Source organism: Hyaena hyaena, unplaced genomic scaffold, assembly GCF_003009895.1.
Source record: "Hyaena hyaena isolate Hyena2069 unplaced genomic scaffold, ASM300989v1 scaffold_244, whole genome shotgun sequence".
NCBI classification, from domain to species: Eukaryota; Metazoa; Chordata; class Mammalia; order Carnivora; family Hyaenidae; genus Hyaena; species Hyaena hyaena.
Window position 1 is genome coordinate 2,249,925 of NW_024080876.1, and position 23,439 is coordinate 2,273,363.

The 23,439-nt window shown below is 33.4% G+C and overlaps 1 protein-coding gene across 1 annotated transcript in view; it reads left to right on the forward strand.

The window, feature by feature from the left end:
* Nucleotides 1-23,439, forward strand: part of FSTL5 (follistatin like 5) — a gene marked incomplete at its 3' end in the record, with an annotated part of 488,681 nt that overhangs the window by 342,301 nt on the left and 122,941 nt on the right. Inside the window, exon 5 of the mRNA XM_039244548.1 lies at nucleotides 5,395-5,515. Within this exon, the coding sequence (XP_039100479.1) occupies nucleotides 5,395-5,515 (121 nt within the window). The remainder of the gene's footprint in view (nucleotides 1-5,394; nucleotides 5,516-23,439) is intronic.

The window sequence follows — 23,439 nt, forward strand, 5'->3', positions numbered from 1 at the left end:
GCAATTTCCTATCAAGTGCTAAAGATTTCCTCATGATAATAATAACCACAATTAGCCCTTAACAGAAAGGCAAGGCCCCTAATTGTTGGTATAGGTGCAGCTCGGGGCTACAATTAAGAAACATTACTTTCAATTCTAACTGAAAACCTTGGTACCTAGTTTCAAATACTTTTTTTTTTTTTTTTTTTTTAGTGCTGTTAATAAGCACAAGACAATTGGAACATTAAAATTTTGTTTAAAAAACATTTAAACATTTCATTTACATCATGTTTCCTTTAGAATGTTAAGGAGCTTTAAAAAATTTGGCATTCATATTCAAAGAATGCCTGTGAGCCATATAGGATGCCTTCAAAATAAAGTAGTTTTTCTTCCCACTAGGGTTGAATGATGTTATCTCTTCAGTGAATTTTTCAAAAGAATTCATGTTGGCCCTATTGATTTTTTTTAATGTTTCCTAATGTGTTAGGGATGTTAGGAAACCTAAAGAGACTTTAAAAGATGTAATTAATTTTAATGTGATCCTTTTCTTCTAATACACCTGTTGTTAGATAGCATCAGTTATATATGATTAAACAATTATAATTTGTAACATTAGTTGTTTGCTCTCTGTCCTTTCACCTTGTTTATTTTTAGAGCACTGCTGACAATCTGTAATTATCTTGTTTATTTAATCATTTATTACTTGTTCCCACTCATTCTCTCTAGAAAATTAACTCTATGAAGACAAAGACTATGTCAATCTTATTTACTAGTGTATCTCCAAAACCCTAGCACATTTTTTGGCATATGTTGGTTGTTGAAAAGAAAAAAGAAAAAGGAAGGGGGAAGGGAGAGAAGGAGAGAAGAAGGAAGGAAGTTAACAAGGAGATATTCAGAGAACTAAGTAGTAGAGAGGCCAACCCATAGTGAGTATATGGGAGAGGCTTAAAGATAATACCTAAAGATATGCATTTCTAACAAAGTATATTTATTTCCTGACCTTTAGGCTTTGTTGTAATCTACACATTTGCCAAGTAAAGAGTGAATATATCTTCTTCTTCTCAACTGCACAAATGTGATGTACTCTCTTTAAAATGAAGGAGCACTGAACTCTGATCTACTAAATCACTGTAATTGTGAAATGGTCATGATTAGTTTCAGGAAACATAGTTTGCAAAGGATGAGGAAGAGTTCATCCTCTAATGAACTCTTGGAATTTTGAGTGGTTAATCTTTCCATGAGTTTATAGTTGCTGATTTTCCTTATGCCCACCAAAGAGAATAAAGAAAAAGACACAGAACTGGAAGATTCTACTTCATTTTCCTCCTATACCATCATATCCGTATCCTCATCACCATGATCTGACTTGAGACCAGCAAAATTACCAATGTATTATATCTCTTTCATTATATATATATGTTCATAGCAGGGAAACAATCCTCTACACCCACCTCTGGCATTTTCCTTTTTTATTTCCAGTTTTATTTGTCCTTAAATAACTTAATGTCTGACATAGTATATATTTTACTTATATATTTATTTGTTCCCTTCTACTAGCATATAAATTCCACATGGGATGGTTTTTGTCTATCTCGTTGGCTTTTCAGAGTCTAGGAAAGTGTCTGCAACACAGTAGATATTCAAAAATGATTTGTTGAATGGATACCTGAATAAAGCAAAGAAGCAGAATAAGAAGGAGAATAGTTTACTTTGGAGAAGTTTTGTTTTGTTTCTGTTTGGGGACAAAAAAAAAAAGAATACAGTATCAAAACATTGAATCATCTCTGAGTTATAATTCCTCATGCAACTTTGACAGTTCTATTACTTTGAAATTAAATATGTACCCCTCTGGAATACTGTATATCTGAGTTCCCTGAATGACATGAATTCTGTTAATACTTGTATTTTGTCACACTGACTCTAATCTCTGTGGAGCACAAGATTCATGTAACTTGATTTTTGATCATTAAAAGAGAGAGAAACTTTATTTTAATTATTATTTTTAGCCTTAGAGAGTTCACCAAAACACTGGTAAATTTGGGAAATATACTCGTTATTTTATAATAAATAACAAATATAACATTATGAGTCACCTACTTGCCTAAAGCTTCATCCTAGGATACTTTGATAACAGTTGTGAGTCTGTCTCTGTCATGGTCTCTAGTTCAGAAATAACATGAGTGTTTTGAGGAGTCTAGACTGGGAAGTCTTGGAAACCAATGCTAGAAATAAGCAAAAGAAATGCAAGCAACTATGAAAACCCTACAAGTTTGGATCTTCTGTTCCTAAGAGTGCTTAATGTATTACTGTAGACTTGGGAAGGAAATCTGCTTATTTTCTATAATATTTTCTTTTTTAAGTTATTTATTTATTTATTTAGAGGTAGAGGAGAGGAAAAGAGAGAGAGTCCCATGAAGGCTCCTCACTCTCAGCACAGAGTCCCTTGGGGCTTGAACTCATGAACGATGAGATCATGACCTGAGCTGAAATCAAGAGTTGGATACTTAGCTGACTGAGCCACCCAGGTGCCCCTCTATCATACCTTCTTGCAGACTGTGAAACCTTATCAAAGCTCTAGTTATCTATAGCAATTTCTCCATGCTGCTTAATAGGTCTTAGGAAAGTACCCTCTTTATTTGGATTACCCCAGACTACAGAGCTCCCATCAGGAACCCTAAAGGGAAGAAGAAGTTACTAGGAAGTATGTTTTTAAGTAGGCTGCTTTATTAACCAAAAAATGGAATAAAAGAAGAAAATGTATACTTGAAATATTGTTGATAAGAGAAGAATCACCTCTCTCCTATATATGGACATGGTCCAGTATAGGTGAAGAGGGTTTTTTTGTTTGTGTGTGTGTTGTTTGTTTGTTTGTTTAGAAAAGTTCCTAGCCAGACCCATTTGTTTCTCTGGGACACACTTGTTAAAACAGCATATCCAGCTTAAGGTGTATAATCATGATCAAAACAAGATCAAGATCAAATCAAGATCAAGCTAGTCTTACACCAGCATTCAGGAAAAAGGTAGAAGTTCATTCTTCTTGTCTAATGAGACATGATTTAATCTGAGTCAACTGTTAAAATAGAAAATATAAGACATAAAATGATGACAATTTTTCTCCAGGCTTTTCCATTTCCTTCTCTTTATGAACATGTATGAGAATAAAAATTACTAAAGTATATTAAAATACCTGAACACACCTGGCCCTGGTGTCACTGCATCCTTAAAATTACCATCATCCTAGCATTGCAGATCTTTATGAAGAGCATAGTGAGGTAAGATGAAATATGCTGTCCCCCTACTACCACCCGGGGAAAGTCATTTTCCATGATCTAACAAATAACAGATGGAGAATGACGGAGAGCTCTGTTGCTTTCTAAATAGAAAAGCAGTATTAGTTTTCTCAGTAGGCTTATAGGAGAGATGGCTTCAGCCATTAGGTAGTTTTGTTAATCCCTCCAGCTGGACTACAGAAAAGTGTAGGGCTTAATACTTGCTCTCAACAATATCTATTTATATGGATCAATTAAAGCAGATAAATGTTTTGCCTTTTTCCCCCTCCAAGGCAGCAAACATCAACTTAACCAATGAAATGTGAATATATTACAAAGGAATAGAGAATCCAGTATATTATAGAAGTTATATTTAGCAATGTCTATGTGTCATCATTGCTAAGCCACTCAGGTGGCTACAGAAGGGGGCTGGAGGCTCTAGTGACCCATATGCTAATCTCCATCTTCAGACCTACCTCTCCAGCTCATCCACACTCAGGCATAACTGAACTTTTAACATAGAAGTGTTCCCTGAAGGGTTGTTTGGAAAAAAAAAAAATGGATGATAGCATCTGAGAATCTTTTGAAATTAGTATCACTGATCTACTATTGATATAACAAAGTCTGGATTCACTTTGTGAACAAGCTTGTGCAAGCTGGTGTTGAAATCTGCAGTGAATTATTTGAATAAGAAGCACATTATATTGAAAAACCCATTATTTTTAACTTTAAATGATTACTTTTGACTATGCGTTATATGTAGTCTTACATCTAATTGTATGTGTGTGTTGGTGCACATGTTTATGTGTGTGTGTGTGTGTGTGTGTGTGTGTGTATAAATATGATCTTAACAATAGCCAGGAGAGTTAAATGTTACTATCTTCAATTCTTATCTGAGGAATAGTTAAATAATTTGCCAGAAATTATAGAACCATATTAAGTGCCATTGACAGAACAGAACCCAGAGTTGGTTGACTTCAGAGCCTGCATTTTCTAATTACATGGCACCACCTCTAACACACACACACACACACACACACACACACACACACTAGGGGCACCTGGGTGGCTGAGTTGGTTAAGCAACTAACTTTGGCTCAAATCATTCTTACGGTTCTTGAGTTCTAGCCCCGCATCAGGCTATAAGCTGACAGTGAGGAGTCTACTTGGGATTCTTTCTCTCTCCCTGTCTGCCCCTCCTCCACTTGAGTGTGTGTGCTGTCTCTCTCTCTCTCTCAAAATAAATAAAACATAAAAGAAGATTAAAAACACAATTATAATGCACAGCTGTAAACAATGTGAAACACTGCCTCTGTATGTGGGAGAATTTGAAAAGCTATCCACATAGATATGTAGCCTCCCAGATGGATAGGAATGTTTGAAAAATCTTGGGGAGGCTCTTTTATATAAGGCACAATAGTCGAATCAGTAGAGTATAAAAAAGCTACCGCTCAGTCCATAGGACAGAGCACAGAGTAGAAAAACAGTTTGATGATTTTTCTCACCCACACTTGGATGGATTTTCATCATCAACTGGTGCATTAATTCTCTCTGGCTCCTGGAAACAGTTATTTGCTTAATAGCTCTTTTGTGACCAAGGAAGTTAATGCACAATCCCAAATGGCTTAACTTCCAGCTGAGGAGGAGTTTGGGCAGAGAAAAAGAAAAAAAACCCACACAAAACATCTAACTTCATTTTTCACAAATAATTTGAAGATGAAAGTTGGAACAAACGATCTCACTATTTTGTTGAGAAAGAGCCTGTTTTATTTTGACAGAGGTCACTGAGATGTAGGAGGCAATTTTCATGTGGAGACATTTCCTTGAGTCAGTATAAATGGAGCAAAGAAAATGAGTGAAATACAAAATGTCCTTGTCAAGCTCAGATTTCTGGGTCCTACTGTGAGATTTTTGTATTAGAAAGTTTGGACTAAATTCTAAGGACCTGTCTTAACTTTTTAACTTTATATCTTTGGAATGGTTAAAAATAATTGTCCAGTAGCTGAAAGTCAGGATTTTTCATAGGTTCAGTTCTTTGCCCTACTGTAGACTTAAAATGATCTATTAAGTGATTATTATGTATGATTAATTATGCTATAGAAACGTTAAGATGGTTATAATTGTATGGTTATAATTTCTTTGTCAGGTGATAAAACAGGAAGAACTTGGCAAGGATCTTTCTGATTGTACTTTGTATGATCTACTGAAATATGATGATTTTAACTCTGACAAGCACCTGGCTCTTGAAGAATTTTATAGAACATTCCGTGAGTATAATCTTCATTCTCTAATTCCTCTTCATTCATTTTCCTGTTTATTTACACAATCCAGTATGTTTGCCTGATCTCAGAGTACAAGCTGTTTGGTTTGCTTTTTTTTTTTTTTTAAGAAGAGAAGTGGTGTAAGTAAGATAATCAAAGTCCTGAAGTGTATTGAAATATATGTAAAAGCTAAGGGATGCAGTAATTCTAACATGAAAAGCTGGAAATATTTGATAACTCTGAATATCAGTTCTCATTGATTCTCATTGAAAACATGAATTCCACAGTGCTGTTTCTAAGGTTTGGGGGAAGGAGTAGTACTTCACTGTTTAATTATTTACACTGTGACTTTTTTTTTACACTATAGGGGAATCAAGGTAGATTAATAGATAGATTTTGCATATATGTTAACAATAATCAGTGTAAGAAAGGAAGATTGTATTTATGTTAAGGTACTTTGGAATAATTTATGTATATTTAAATTGCTTGAAGACTTCTTAAGATTGACCATTTATGCTTTATAAAGGGGAGTTATAAAGATGATCTGGATTTAAAAAGTTGTATGCCAGGTTATTATTTAAAAATAATCACAAGAGAAAAACTTAATTGGTTGGTATTTGAAAATCACCAAAGAATCAAAGCTCAATAGGATTTAAGTCAGCACTGAAACCAGTATTTTGTTTCTATCTTTCTATCTATATAGCTAGCTAGCTAGCTAGCTATTATCTATCTTCAATGTTATATATATGCACACTTATATATTACTTTCAAAAAAAAGCAGGAAATAGGATATGTACTTGATGTAAAAAGATCTCTTTCGAATTATGCCTCTTCCATCTGTCAGTGGTCTGATATTAGGGAAATTACTTAAATTCCCGAAAATCCATATAAATATGGATAGTAAATTTCCTGTCATATGATAATTTTATATTAAAACATTAAATTAGATTTATGTAATTTTTGGTAAAGTGAAATGATATATGTGAAATAGTGATGAAGGTGATGAATAGTGATTGCAGGTGATGAAGCTTCAAGACAAGATACGAGTATGCTCTTCAGATATAATTAAATTGCATTTCCATTTTCAATTAAAAGACAGGATAACAAGGGGCAGGATGACTCCATAAATAGGTAACCCCTTAAAAATATGTCACAAACAAGGTGAGACACCATTCAAAGACAACAAGAAAGCAGCATTATTATTCTATGTTTGTAGGAAGAAACTGAAATACAAAGAAGTTAAGAACTAAGTGGCTGAGTCTGTAATCAAACCCATGTCAGACTGTGAAGGCTTTATGTTTTCCACTAAACATTATTCTGTAATAGGGACTATTTTGTGTATTCATGGTGGCAAGGAGAAGATATTATGGTTTATCAAGAAAGAAATTATATTTATATTTTATACCTATGTTGTATTAATATTGTCATATATTGATTTACAAATATGTATGCAAGATAGAAAGAGGTAAACATCACAGAAGGGACTACATAAAATGTTAAGTGAGTTGAGAATATAATCTCGTTTGGGAAACAAGAAGACTTTTTGAAGGTGGTAGCAATTGAACTAGTCTCCAGGAGGAGTGGATATGGATTTTGGGCAATAGGAGATGGGAAACTGGACAAAAAGTAGAGCATAAATAAAAACTTAAGTGTATGACATATCAGGGTGTTTACAGAAATGAATTCAACTGTAAGATCTGTTCCAGTACTGAAATTCTATGAAAATATGAATTCTATGAACCTATTTTACTAACTTGTTTTATTAAACAATCAGTCTAATCTACCAGCTCCAATCCCTCACCCTTATACTATGCAGATACATGGATTTGACTAAGTAAAAGTAATTGAAATTTGTAGCAAGAGCAGAAAATATTTTAATGGTATGCAATTTATCAAGCATCAGTAAGATAATTAAATGGATGCTTGTGGGAATTTTTATTAAAAATATTGTTGATGATAAAATGGTGGAGCTAGAAACCAAAACAATAAAAATAAAGTATGAATAATATATTATTTTTATGACAGTACAGCAAAGACTGAATAATGATCCTTGGCAATATCAGTAAATATGAATCTTGTCTAGAATACCGCTTCATATACCTATCATAGGGAAAAAAATGATACTACGTTTTGAGATATGATTTGATGTTTCTAAAGAAGGCAAGGTAGATCAGTATATTGTTCTGATAAAGAAAATTTTGCAATTCAGAAATTTGTATCATCAATAAAAGCACTCAATAGAAAAATAGTAAAGTGTTACCTGTGAAGGAGCTAAATTATACTCGAAACTGTTGACATTGGATAGAAAAAAATCTATATACTTTGTTAACTCTTAGAAGTAACAATTTTATGGAAATTATGTATAGTAAATGCAATGAATTTAATGAATATTATAATGATTCTGCCATTAGGTCACAATTGTGCATCACACAGAAGGTCTACATTTTTAATATTCTGAGTCATAAAGAGATATTAAGTAATGAAAGCAGTTGGCAGTCAGCAATCATATTAGGAGCTTTTTTCCTTTTTGAATAATCGCAAAACTATCCCTTAGCAATGATAAAATAATGTTCACATAGTCATTTAGAGCATATAGAGAAGATAATGTTTTTCTAAGTAATGCTGGAATTATATGGAATATTTTAGTACTCTTTGTGGAAAGTATCACATTTTCAGTGTTGCACCTTGTTTAAACAGGCCATCAAACTATACAATGATCCCTTAGAGATAATTAACTTATATGGATTGTGTCTGCATTAGCAAGAACTATTTATACTTCTTGAATAGAAAACATATACCTATTTCTTTCTTTCCATCTATTATAATACTTTACAATTAAACTCACTTTGGTTTTGTGAAGTTTAGTGGCAAGCTTTTTATAGTGGCATAATTTCAAAAGACACTGTATTATAAAATACTAAGGTAGTATCATGAATAAAAATGTGTAACAATAGTGAGAAAAGCAATCTATTCAAAAATCATGTATTAAGTTCCTATGTGTATAGAATGCTGTGATAGTTAAAGCAACTTAGAATGATTGTGTTCTTTCCCTTAGGAGTATATAATCTCAGACAATGATGAAGATGACAGATCTAGTCAGGGTAAAATAATCTTTTTTTTTTTTTACATCCAGAATGATTCCTCCAGATAGTTCTTAAAATGAAAACCTAGCAAACTAAAGAGTCTCTAAATTAATGTTCAAAAGAATAAACTAAGTCCAAAGAAGTTATAAAAGAAAAAGAAAAACAAAAAGAAAACAAAAAGAAAAAAACCTCTCTTAATCCATTAATTATTTACTGGTAGATACAGGAATAGATAGATTCTTAAACTGCATTTTATTAGTCTTTGTGTCTTAATTAGTCTTTAACATTTCTTTAGTCATAGTATACAATGGAAGAAAGTAGAGCAAAAGTAACGTGCAAACAAGAAAAATTTTACTATAAAAGAGAGTACATCATTCTTATTATAAAACTATTAAAGTGTTATTACACTTGGTTATAAGGTTTTCTATAAAATAGCCTTTCCCCTTTTGGGATAAAAGGAATTATTTTAATATTTGACAACAGGCATTGGATGGTATTAAGTTTTACCTCCAGAATTTTTGGTGTTATTAAAAATATATTTAAAATAAATCCTCAACATGAGCATCAAGCATTGTAAATCATGCCTTGTTTGATTAACAAATTTGGAAATCTATTTTATGGGAACAAATAAATTTTAAATGAGGTCAGTGACATAGTTTTGAATACTTAGAGGAAACACTAAATTGTCTGGTCAGATGGCAAATAGCTTTCACCTAGCCATTTTGTTGTCCTGAATGATTTCAGTTAAATGTGGAGATTTTTCAGTGCAAAGGTTCTTATAGAATTAAAAATGAGTAAACAGTGCTATTGTTAATCACAAGGACTTGAATAAACATATAAGAAACCAGCACTTTATTTTATTCCGCCTCAAAATTAAATTAAAATGTTTGGTTGTTTGATTTGCATGGAGAACTGTATTTTTGACTTAAATCTATAGATAAATGCAACTCATTTACCATTAAACATGACCACACACTGAATTGAGGCATTTAATTTTCAGAAATGATGTTTGGATAGACACATGTTTACCTATTTTTACAGTCAAACTCAGCTAAGATAATGAAATTTTATTATATGATTATTGGTTTTAGGAATTAGAATTAATTCCTAAACAATTAGGAATTATTTTATTTCTAGCTAACAAAGAGTGGTGCACTTGGCCTTCCAGAAAAAGAATATTTGTTTTGAGAATGCTTTCTATGTACTTTGTTTTCTGAGTTAAATTTTAATTGCTTTGCCTATAGTGCAAAGTCTTAAAATTATATGAAATGAAGAGTTTGCAATTCTGATAGATTCTTAAAATTCTATTAAACAGTTATGAGTTGCAGTTCCCAAAGCCATGTACAAATACTTCAAGATATGTATGTATTCTAATAGTTCCAGTTCTAATGTCACACTTAAATAAATCTCTATCAATTCTAAATGATCTTTATGTGTGGAAAGATCCCTAAAGAGATGCACTTCTACTAGGCATGAAAGAATTGGTTTTTTACAAGCATAATGCATCAACTGTGAGCATTTATATTGAAACTAATTGTATAATAGCTCTCTCTCCTTTCTTAAAAAGAATAGATAATTAGGATTCTAAAATTTTTAAATACTAAAAAAAAACATGGAACAGTTACTTTAAATTACCTAGCTATTCATGATTATGTTCAAAATGTCATCTTTCTTTATATGAAACACTTCTTAATGGAATATAGATTTGATAATGACATTGTGAGGGAAAACTCATTTTCTAGGAAATCACAATTTCTAATAATAAAAATATTACTTATTGGAACCATCTAAAAATCAGAGCAATGAAATATGAATATTATATTAATATTTATAGATATTAGATCATTAGTATATGAAAGACATTTATTTGAGAAAAATAGCAGAGTTTAGTGAGAAGAATGAAAACTATTACAGTAATATGGGTTAAAGGTGAGAGGGTCAGGACCAAAGAATAGAAATAATACAGAGGTGGCCGTACTTGATCAGTAACTTACAAGTAGAATCATCTTGACTTGATGAGTGATTACATATGCATGGAATGGAGAGAGTGGGGTCAAGGATAATGTCCAGTTATCTAGCTTGTACGTCGAGGTGAACAATGATACTATTCACTAAAGTAGGGTTGCACAGGAGGAGAGGCAAGTTTGGGGACATGTACTGAGTTAGACTTTCAGCATATTGGCATATTTAAATAAAGTCATTTGGTTGGAGAATATTGTGGCCTAGATCTCAGGTAGGAGTTCAGGGCCACTAATAGAGATATGGTGTACACAGTTAAAACCTGATGTGCTGGCAGGTAATGGGGTACCCAAGGTGAATATGTAAAGAGAGAAGAGATGAGCAAAAGAGCAACAGGGAACTAAAACTTAAAATTAATGAATGAAATTAAAAACCAAACAAACAGGGGGACCTGGGTGGCTCAGTTAAGTGCCTGACTCTTTTTTTGTTGTTGTTTTGTTTTTTCTTAATTTTTTTAATGTTTATTTATTTTTGATAGAGCACAAATGGAGAGGAGAAGAGAGAAAGGGAGACACAGAATCTCAAGTAGACTCCAGACTCTGAGCTGTCAGCAGGGAGCCTGTCACGGGGCTCTAAGCCACAGACCGTGAGATCATGACCTGAGCAGAAGTCAGTTGCCTAACCCACAGAGCCACCCACGCAACCCAGTGCCTGACTCTTCTTTTCAGCTCAGGTCGTGATCTCACAGTTCATGAAATCAAGTCCCATCTTGGGCGCAGAGTACAGAGCCTGCTTGGGATTCTCTCTCTCTCCCTCTCTGTCTCTCTCTCTCTCTCTCCTGCCCAGTCGTGCACAGATGTGCATGTTCTCTCTTCTAGAGTAAATAAATAAACTTTAATAAGTAAATGAATAAATTAAAACAAACAATAATAACAAATGTTTAGAGAAATAGGAAATAAACTAAAGGACTACCTCATTACAAAACTTTACTAAGAAATTGTTGACCAGCAATTTTCATGACTGAGTTCAAAACAAGAGTGTATATGACAGATAAAGAAATGGCCAGTGGATTTAATAATAAGGAAGCATGGGTGACTTTGGTCACAGTACTTTCAGCAGAAATGTAGGGGTAGAAGCAAAAGTGCTGGTGGTTGAGAGGTTAAGTGTAGAAAGGAAAAGAGAAAGATAAAAAAAGTAGAAGAAAAAATGTGGAGCAAAGAATTGGAGCGCACAAGTACATATCAAGTGTATATTTAGATAAAATCCAAAATAAGTAACTCCTATATGGTTTTAGTAGTTAACATGACGGTTGCCTTTGGAGAAATTGGTGGGTGATGGGGTGAGAACACAGAGTGAGAAGGGGGCTTCTATGATACTCACAACGTTCTACTTTTTAGCTTCACAAAAAAAATCCCACAGTTGTTCGGGAGATACTGAATTAGACAATGATACAGCTACTATAGAATAGCCCCATGCACAGATCATTGTAGTATGAAATCTTGCAGCGACTTTAATTGCCTGGCACGTTAGGAAAATAACTCTTTTATTAAGTACCTTGATTAAAAAAATTAACTCACTTGTTTGTATAATTATAATTTTCTATGTTAAAGTGTATGGATATACCCTGACAGTTTTGGTAAATAAAGGTCAGTACCATTCATATACAGGTAATTTCCACTTTATGCTACTGTTCTTCTGTCTAAGTTCTTTAAATCTTATAGGGAAAGGACTGTCCAAAATGATTGCTGAGACCCAATGCTATAGACGTTTTCCAAAAGGACAAATTTTGTCCTAAACAAAATAAATTGTTTGTGTGTACCAACTGTTAATAGAAAGAGAACAGGTAAGGCAATACCAGCTTCAAGTATAATTTTATTTTTTTTATTTTTATTTTTTTTAATATTTTTATTTATTTCTAGGAGAGAGAGAGAGACAGCGTGAGCAGGGGAGGGTCAGAGAGAGAGAAGGAGATACAGACTCTGAAATAGGCTCCAGGCTCTGAGCTGGCAGTCAGCACAGAGCCCGATGCGGGGCTCGAACCCTCGAACCGCGAGATCATGACCTGAGCGAAAGTCAGACGCTTAACCGACTAAGCCACCCAGGCGCCCCTCAAGTGTAATTTTAAAAATAATGAGAGTCTTAATTTTTTTTTTTCCATTTGAAGATGACCTGCCCTTCAAGTTGCTAAAATTACCTTAACCTTTTGTAGCTGGTACACATTTATGTTTCTCCTTTTACCCATAGCCTCCATCATGATTTCTCACTGGTATTTTTGCTTGCTGACCTAACTACTTGGAACTCGTAAAAGCAAAAGTAATTAGATATTTTAGCTTCACTTTTATTTCAAGTGAAAACTTGTATTTATCCCTTAAAGGATTGACTCCTTGTCATCTAGATATTGAGAGTAGGGCCTTTTGTGACGTAAAATAAAATTGAAATAAGAAACAATAAAATAGAAATTGATTAATCATTCTTATTTTTCCATTCTGTACCATATCTTGTCAATCATGACTTAGTGGATCTGACTTAAAATTACTTTCCTCTGACTTCAGCATGGTATTCAGCACTAGAGTTTGCCTAAGGCTATTTTGGACTTTCAAAATCATTTCTGTAATTCATGGGTATTGTGGCTTTGCTGACCCCGTATTCTTTATACTAATTTCTCAGAAACTCTTGGTTGAGCTCTGCGTTGTGCTTATGTGGTTCTGAACCCTATCTGGATGGCATCTTCTTCATAATGGCTTCCTTGTGGGGATTGCCAGCTACACTGCTCCCCCAGTGTCATTTGGGCACGACAGTGTTGCCTCAGCATGGCACTGAATTCTTAGCGTCAATTTACAGTATCTCTGGGGCATTTGGATAGCTCAGTCATAGAACATGGGACTGTTAATCTCAAGGTTGTAAGTTCAAGCCCCATGTTGGGTGTGGAAACTACTTTAAAAAAAAAGAGGAAAGTAAAAAAGAAGTATCTCAAATTTCTAAATTGAGTTTCCTCTAATGGGATTTAATTTTAACTGGCTAAATATTGTTCAACAGTTAAAAAAAATTTGAATGTAATCTATCATGTTTTAATTTCTAGCTGTTCTCTGAATATTGTATGCAAGGCTAGCCTGAGAATGCATTTCACTTATGTTGTCCAGGTGAAAGTTTCTTTATAGGATTCTGCTCTGTCAAATGATCCACTATGGAGACATTTATCTCCAAAGTAAAAGTTATAATATATAAGATCAAGTGCTTTTTTAAATATATAAGATAATCATACATGTTTAGGCAATTAATCTTTTAAAAATATTTTTTTTTAATTCAAGGATTTGAAAGCTAGCACTTAGAAAATACATTTTGGCTAAATGTATTTTAATTCATAGTTATTATTACTTTCACATTTTTTTCTTAAACCAGCTAGAGGACTACCGTCTTAGGAGAGATCTACCACTTTCATAGTATGGTTACATGGGTGTAACCAGATAAAACAGAAAGTTTTAAGTAGGCCTTATCAATAACAGATAGAAACAATAAGATTTAAGCTGATTGTCTAGTACTAGTTTGAATCCATTTGTCTTGTTAAAAAAGGAGAAGAAGAAATGAACCAAAACAAGAGAAATGGATTTTTAAAGTTTAATGAATTTTAAGCCAAATCACATATTTTTAAAGTCTGGCCAACATATTTTATTAACTACCATAAATCTATATTCTTTTTAACAATGACAGTTTATTTTGGTTCTTGTAGTAGTTAAAACAGAAAGTCACAAAAGAGAAACTAGGAGTATATTTAGTCACTTTTTTATACATACATGCAGGTATTTTATGAAAATGTGACTATATTATTATATCCTCAAGATTTATTTTAATTATTCCTTATTTTAATTAATTAGGGTAACATATTTCAGTATTGATTAGCTTAACGTTTTTTATAGCTTCCATTGTATGAAGTTACCAGAGTTATAAAAATTGTAATCATAACACTCCATTTATTCCTATTCACAAGCTATTATTTCTCTCCTTAAAGATCAACACTGTATATTTAACATATAATACATGCAAAAAATGGTAATCATCCTAACAACTTTTAATTTTCTAGCATTACATTAAAAAAAAAAAAAGAAACAAGCAGGGTACCTGAGTGGCTCAGTAGGTTAAGCGTCAGACTTCTGCTTAGGTCATGATCTCCTAGGGGGTGGGTTTGAGCCCAGCATCAGGCTCTCTGCTGTCAGCACAGAGCCTATTTCAGATCCTCTGTCTCCACCTTTCTCTGCCTCTCCCCTATTTGCACTCTTTTTCTCAAAAATAAACATTAAAAAGAATATTTAAAGAAACAAGTAAAATTGATTTTATTAACATTTTATTTATCCCAATAGATCAAAAAATATTATTATCACAACATGATCATTATGAAAATGAGAAAACACTTTACATTTTCTTCCTATCAAGTTTTAAAATCTAGCATATATTTTATGTTAATTAATTAATTAATTTTTATTGTACTCATTTTAAAATTTTATATTTATATTAAGATATTATACAATTTTCAAATTACAACAGAATCTTTTGAGTATGTGTTTTTGAAGCATAACAAAATATAAATCTAAGATATGTGGTTTATCTATACCATGGAATACTACATGGCAACGAGAAACAATGAACTCTGGCCATGTGTAGCAACATGGATGGACCTTGAGGGTGTTATGCTGAGCGAAATAAGTCAGGCAGAGAAGGACAAATAACATATGTTTGCACGTATAGGAGGATTAGGAGGAACTTGACGGAGGAACAAGGGGGAGAAGAAGGGCGGAAATGGTGGGGGAAAGGGAGAGAGGCAAACCATGAGAGACTCTTGAATGCTGACAAAAACTGAGGACTGATGGATGTGGGGGGGAGGGGGGAACGGGCATGAAGGAGGGCACTTTGGGGATGAGCACTGAGTGTTATGTAGAAACTAATTTGACAATAAACTATTTGTAAAAAAAAATATATATATATATAAATCTAAGATATATTTTATACTTAAAGCACATATCGTTTCTTATGTTGGGCTAGCTACGTTCTGAATGGTCAGCAATCATTGACTACCATCTTGGACAGTATAACATTAGAGTCTAAAAAAAATTTACCCAAAATTCTATTCCAGTGTTTCTATTTGTAAGACTGTACTTATTCAGGGAAAACATAGACATGTATGTAAGAAATATACAGATTCTATCTGTCATCTATCTGTCTATTTTTTATGATTGAAGTGTAATTGACATACAATGCTATATTAATTTCAAGTGTATAGCATATTTATTTGACAATTTAGTTATTTTGAATAAGAGGTTAAGCAAATGTAAATAAACAACAGAGTGTGAACTTCATGCTAATGTCTATTTTTCAGGAAACCAGAAAAATACACATTTATAGGATAAATGTAGTTGTCTAAGCAATAAAATTATATCCTCAACATAAGCAAGATGTTTAATTGAAAAACAAAATTCAGTAATATATATTTAGTGCCACCTACCTTAAGCCGCTATCTCCCAAATGTATTATCAAAGGATCATTTATCATATATCTTCTGCTCATAGTTAGAACCTTTAAAAATATTTTTTCTGAACTTTTAATAATCTCATTCTTAAAGACTATTTTTTCCTCTCTGATTTAAAACAAATGCACCAATCATGTATGTCTTCCAGTGAGAAGCTGTACAGTCTGAGAATTAAAGGTATTACTGAGTGATTTCAATCTAACACTGAGCAGTGAAACACATTCAGTGAGGCTGTAAGACCTTCTATACCATAAGGAGCAATGCTTAGATTCATTTTTTTGAAGTATTAAAAACAGCATCAGAGTATTTTTACCTCTGAAAATCCTAGGGGATTTAATGTACTACACTTAACATAACCTAGTATTCTTTAATGCTTAGGAGTTTCTGAAATATCTTGTAGTGCCTCAGGGTCACCACAATAAAATAAATGCATGCACATATGTAAGCATTTATGTTAACAAGGTATATGCAAAATACCTTATTAACACACCTTATAGTAATTCAGTGTTGATATTTTGTATGGCAATTTCTTTCATAGAAATTCCAAAACAAGTAACAAGTTACTTTTTAACAAACATTTTAAGCATTAGAAGAATAAATTAATACACATCCATCATTACACTTCTATATAAGTAATTAATTTGATGAATATTACCTGTATAAATTATATATGCCTGTCACTCTTTAGTAATGCTCAATCTTTTGATTGTTTATTTTATTCAAAAAAAGTCTTTCATTCTTAAGGAAATCCTATTATTACTCTCTCCCTTAGTTTATAATAGACTTTTAATATTATAAGTTTATAAAGCCTATTATAAGCTTATAATAGACTATCTCTGTAGTGCTATATGATGAATGAATATTTAGCATAATCTAGTGTTGTCATCATTAGCAGATTTTGGAATGATAATTTCTTATAAGAAGCATTATTTATCTTAAAATTCTAATGATATTTCATTATAACTTTAGGTGACAATTTAAAAAATAGATCAGGAGGTGCTTGCGTGGCTTAGTCAGTTAAGTGTGTGATTTTGGCTCAGGTCATCTCACAGTTTGTGGGTTCAAACCCCACATCAAGCTTGGCACTGACAGTGTGAAACCTGCTTGGGACTCTTTCTCTCTTCCTCTGACTTTCTCTCACTCTCTCTCTCTCAAAATAAATAAACTTAAATAAAATAAAATGAAAAGTAGATTGAAATTAAAAAGATTTCTTAACAAAAAGGGAAAGGAGATATTACACTAAGTGCTGTTTAGATGCCTGATTGAGGATTCTGTGAGGCATGGAATACTATATATATCTGCAATGCGCTCACTAGGTAATGTGTTCATCCTAATGGAAATTGTTCCTATAAAAAAGAAGGAAATTGCAGTAAACTTGTTACCGTTCATTTAAGTAATGTAAATAGGCCCTTGTTGGTGGTGACCAGATAGAATAAGAAAAAAGTATCGATGCTTTTTAAAGCATTACGGAAGTTACAGACTGCAAATCATCTTGAGAGGTGGTGTACATTCATAGCAACTGCCTGACAACATGGAATGATTACTCTTTCTTCTGACTGTGGCTATAATCGGTCATTAATTATAGTAATATATTATCAAATAAAAAAGGAAATTAGACATTTTAGTATACGGTATATTGTATTTAGTCTATTCCCAAAGGATATATATTTTCAACTAAACATAAAATTTAAAAAGACAAACTAGGATGAAAGGAGGGGAAAGCGAGACAGAGAAGCAGACAGAGAGACAGTACCATAAGAAAGAAGACACAGAAGAGAGAGAGAAGAAAACCAGGCAAAGAAGAGTAAGTGTGATTTATTTTATGCAAGTGTTTTGTAGTTGAAAACTTAGGTGTGAAGTGATCCACTGACAAACTTTTACATGTTTCAATTAGTATTTCAAGTTGCAATTATTAACTTTATACACAACAACCAACCTATGTAGTTGTGACATTATCAAGGCTGGTCACTGCAAATACAAAAATAGATAAGAAAGTTTCTCTTCTCAACTTCAGGAAATTAAACAGAAAAAAGCACTTACAAAATAATATGGCATGGACTAAAAGTGACTTGTATAAAATGCAACGAAAAAGAGACTACTCTCAGGGATGATTCTAACAGAAGTAACATCAGAATTAAACATACCCTATGTATATGGATTCTGGAGGAGAAAATCAACGAAATCAGGTGCTTTTCTGCTAAGCAGAACATATCAGCAAAGACAAAGATGTGGGAAATTGCAAGCAATGTCAGAGTTGAGGGAGACAGAAGTGAAAAGGAGGAATTAATTTGTCAAAAAAGAAGCTTATGAGGGAACGAAGAGCTAGATCTTGAAGCTCCATGAATGCAGTATTGAGGAACTGAGATAATCTATAGAGGGGTAGGCACGAAAGTGCTGGCAGCAATGTGGAATTGTCAGATCTAAATTTGGAAAGACCACTTAGAAAGCTGAGAGCAAAATGCAGTTAAGAAACAAGATTGGGTACAGTAGTGCAATCAGTTGTGTGTTGAAGTCAGTGATTAAGTTTTCAGAAATTTTACTATCGAGTTGATATCACATTGAAAACTAGGAATTGGACCATAGTGGGGACCTTACACCACAGACACTGATCAATGCTACAATTCACAGCCCTGCCTCCGATTCCAAACCCATTTCAGCTCAGACATCTGCTTTGTTTTTGTTTTGTTTTGTTTGTTTTGTAATATTTACCAGAACACTGCTGACTAAAGGCTGACATCCTCTAGTGATAAATTGTGAGGGCTTGAACAAGGATAATTGGGTAATTAAGAGGCTGTTGATTTTAAAAATATATATTGAAAAGAAGAGACCCAAAACACTAAGGCTGACAATTGCTAGAAAAGAATCTTACAAGATAGACACTTTGCAATCCAAATTTAGTAATAATTGGATAAACAAGATTGCTGTGATTTACAAAAACAGCCACCTAAGTAAGTTAATTGGTGACAATTGTTTTTTTTTCAACTTCAACTTTCTCATTATCTCTGGAAATCTTAATGTGACATTTTATTACAGTAGAAATAATTTATATGTGTGATTTAATAGATTGTTGACAATGGAAAGAAGTCATGAACAATTTGTTACAAAATTTTTGAGCTATTAAAGTAAAAAAAGTATATTAACATTTTTTTAATTGATGAGAAAAGGAGATTGAAATGATATCAAACTAAATTAGTTTAGCAAACTCAAGATCTGAACCAGTGATTACATTTAATGGTATATGTACAATTCATTTCCATTGACACAATTCATTTATTAGAATAATCTTTTTTAAGAATTTCCTATATTAGCATTCTGAAAACTACATAAGTGACAGCTTAACATTTCTTTTAATGATTACATCTTTGCTATAAAGTATGAGGTGGTAACATTTTCTTTGTATATCAAGAGTTTATCTTACTGGTATATTGAGTGAGATTGTTAACTTATGAGTTGACACATTTCTCATATAAAGGATATTATTTTCGTGACATCTCATTAAAAGTGCAGATTATTTTCCTGCCCTTTGTAGATATTTTGGCACTCAAGTAAAAATCTATAATTAAATATTTAACACCTTTTAACTATGTTTAAACAATAAATGAAAGTGTATACACACCAGTCCTCTATATACTCACTTGTTATTATCACCCCATATTGTAACTGAACAGCTTCATGTTAATACCATGTTTGAAAAAGATTTTATATTACCGCTGAACTCCTAGGCTTCATAACTTAAAAAGTAGCACATTTTCATATTGCTACAGGTTTATACAATAAACAGTACCAGTGAAAGATTCTCATGTGACATGATGTGGCTTCATTTAGTCTGTGTTTTTTCAGTCTTTGGGGATTGACAAACTTTTTCATATTTTGATTTTAAACTTGACTCATCAAGTTTTTATTTGTTGAAATATTAGGATATTTGAGACATTAGTGTCATTCAGGGAAATAGTAGAATCGATCCATTTTAATTGAGGTTATTCTTCAAAATCCAGCCCAAGTGGTCACTTTTTATGCTGTGTCAGCAGAGAATGGCATTCTTTTCTCCAGAAACCACTCAGTCTTGGGTGCTGCTAAGCCAATGAGGAAGAATACTTGCATCTGACATTTCCTATCCCAAATTTTATAGCTCATTTTATAGTTTGTGTACTTGGCCTTTTACTGTTTTTTTTTTTTTTTTTTTTTTTTTTTTTTTTTTTTTTTTTTTTTTTTTTTTTTTTTTGCTTTGTTTTGTTTTGTTTTTGATGCAGGGACAGCTATTCAAAAAATACTGATATCCCAAATTATGAAACTTTGATTCTAATAGTATACAACTATCACCATAGACCCAGTATCAATTGAAAGAGTCTATTTACATTTAGAAGAAATACAGTGCTAGAAGTATTAGTGTATTTAAACTGAAAGAGTTTATAAACAATTTTCTCAGGTTTTACTTTTAAGTTTAGCTGAGACAGGATATTAGAAGGTTGAGAAGTGGTCTGTGCCAATTTGATCATTAAGAACTATTAGGTGTCTTATAGAGACGACCAGAGACCTCAAATAGCTAGAGATGGATGAAGGCCTAATGTCACCTCCCTGATAGAAAATGCTTGCTTTGCCACCAGATGATATTATATTAATGTTGGTATGTATAGTGGAATTTGGTGTGAGACTTCTTTGCATCCTTCATCACAATTTCATAAATAGAAAAAGATAGGGGCTCCTGGGTGGCTCAGTCAACTTAAAAGTCAGACTTTAGCTCAGGTCATGATCTCAAGGTTTGTGAGTTCAAGCCCCGCTTCCGGCTCTGTGCTGACAGCTCAGAGCCTGGAGCCTGCTTCAGATTCTGTGTCTCCCTCTCTTTCTCTGCTCTCCCTTGCTTGCACTCTGTCACTCTGTCTCTCAAAAATAAATAAACATTTAAATAAATAAGCAGGAAAAGATATAGTTAGGAATTGAGTTATATCATTATTGTTACTTGCTGGGAGCCGCACTGGCCTCGCTGGATGACAGTCACAGTGAGGAAATGGTAGCATTTGCACAGCTCCTACCATGAGAAATGAAAACTGGCATCTCCTTCTGCTACTACTGGCTCATGTTGGAAATGAGGCTGCTGATATTGACCAGGCCTCACAATATTCCAGATCAGACCAATATTCCCCACACAGATTGCTCATAAGGAAAGGCATGTCCCTGCCTTTCCCAAAGAGATTTCAGGTGAAAACATTGTAGATGATTGTTAAAAGGCTTTTCCTAAGGGCCTTGCAGATCCAAGACTTACAGAATAAAGGGGACTTGAGTTTGGCCCTGTGACAAAGAGCCTAATTTAGAGTTAAGGGCAGATATCCATCCCCACCCAATTGTTTCTGCTTGGAGCACTAGCCGCCCCCACCTCCCCACTCCTCGCCCCAAGGCATTTGTTATCAAGTATTTGGAGTGACTTATTCTGGCCTTGAATATGCTGATTGCTCCCTGTGAAGGAACCTATTGAGGAACTTCTTCTTTTGTGATTATGGGAGCAAAGGTGTCTCCTGAAGAAGTAACTTCACCCTTTTAGGCTAAAAACATTGTCTGGTATGCTAAAGTACCTTCTTTAGGTAGGATAGGCTTCTAAATCATCTATCTCACTATAGATAAAAGTTATGCAGGAGTCTACTACAAATCTATGTTCTGGGAAATTCTTACATATCAAAGAAGTTTGTTATTAAAAATCATTGTCTAAGGCAAATGCCACTTCTGTGCCATCCCCCAAACACTTATAAAATAAAGTTGAGCCCCAGTCAGAGCGAAGATGCCTGACTGGCGACCAGGAAGACTCTTGGGCCTCTCTCACTCCTCCTTTGCTGACACCGTCCTTCCTTCAGGGACCCCCCTGAACCCCAGTTGGAGCCTGTCTCTGACAGTTACTAACCCATGTTATAATGTTGCAGGAAATATAACCCAAGATTATAAAAACTGAAGAAAGGTACAAATTTTGTCAGCTTTGATTATATTGATTTGTTGGACCAATAAACCTATATCTATAGGAGTTGAATGCATAATTATTTTTTAAATGTTTATTTACTTATTCTTGAGGGAAAGAGCTGGAGTAGGGTAGAGGCCGGGAGAAAGGGAGAGAGAGAATTCCAAGCAGACTCTGAACTCTCAGTGCGGAGACTGATGCAGGGCTTGAACTCATGAATCATGAGATCATGACCTGAACCTAGATCATGAGACGAATGCTTAACAGACTGAGCCAACAGGCGCCTCTTGAATGTATAATTAAATCACAGTTATAAACTTGTGGTGGAAACTGATTTTTTGAATTAGTTTGATAGGATTCTCAGAGGGCCAGTTTACTGTCCAAAAAAATCTACACAATGTGTGCTCATTCCTCATGCAGCCCTGACCATATGCTTTTACTGCTCTTGACTATCACGTGAGCAAAGCATCTATTAGTGAAAGAACAGAATAATTAAAAAAAAATTCATATTTATCATATTCTTATAATAGTGATAGAATTTGCACCTGGTTGAGCATAACAGATTAAATGGCTCTGAATTTTTCAGTGAGCTAAGCAAGTGAATTTACACATTGGATTCCACTAGAAGAGAGAAAAGAAGCATGTTTGACTAAAAAGTCTGCTACTTTTTTAAAAACTAGATTTCAGCTAAAACATTACCTCAGATGTGGTAACATAATTCTTCACCTTGAAAAACTTATGAATCTTATTATACTTATCTATGCATTCAAAAAACGACCTGTGAATTTACAATTTTATTATTTTTTTTAATTTATTTTTAGGAGAGAGAAAGAGAGACAGCGTGAGCAGGGGAGGGTCAGAGAGAGAGGGAGTCACAGACTGAAACAGACTCCAGGTTCTGAACTGGCAGTCAGCACAGAGCCCGACGCGGGGCTCGAACCCACGAACCGTGAGATCATGACCTAAGCGAAAGTCGGACGCTTAACCGACTAAGCCACCCAGGCGCCCCATTTTATTTATTTATTTATTTTTTTAATGTTTTTTAATTTATTTTTAGGAGAGAGAAAGAGACAGTGAATTTACAATTTTAAAAGCAAAGTATATTTATATTAATTTTTATTTGTAAACCTTTCTATTATCATGAAGGGAGAAGTTGCAAATGTGGTAGATTTAAAAATCCTCCTCAAGTTATCAAGTACACCCTCCTTAACAAGTTTATCTTTAAAATAACTAGTCCTTCATTAGTTTATAGTAGTCAGAGTTTTTTTTGTTTTCTTGTTTTTTTTTTTTGTTGTTGTTGTTTCTTCATTTAGTTTTTTTCTCAAAGCTATCACCTTACCATAGCAATCCACTATCCAGAAATGCTACATTCTTTATTTCTTTTTTTATACTTGCTGCTTATTAACATTAAGTAATAACACTGACTCAT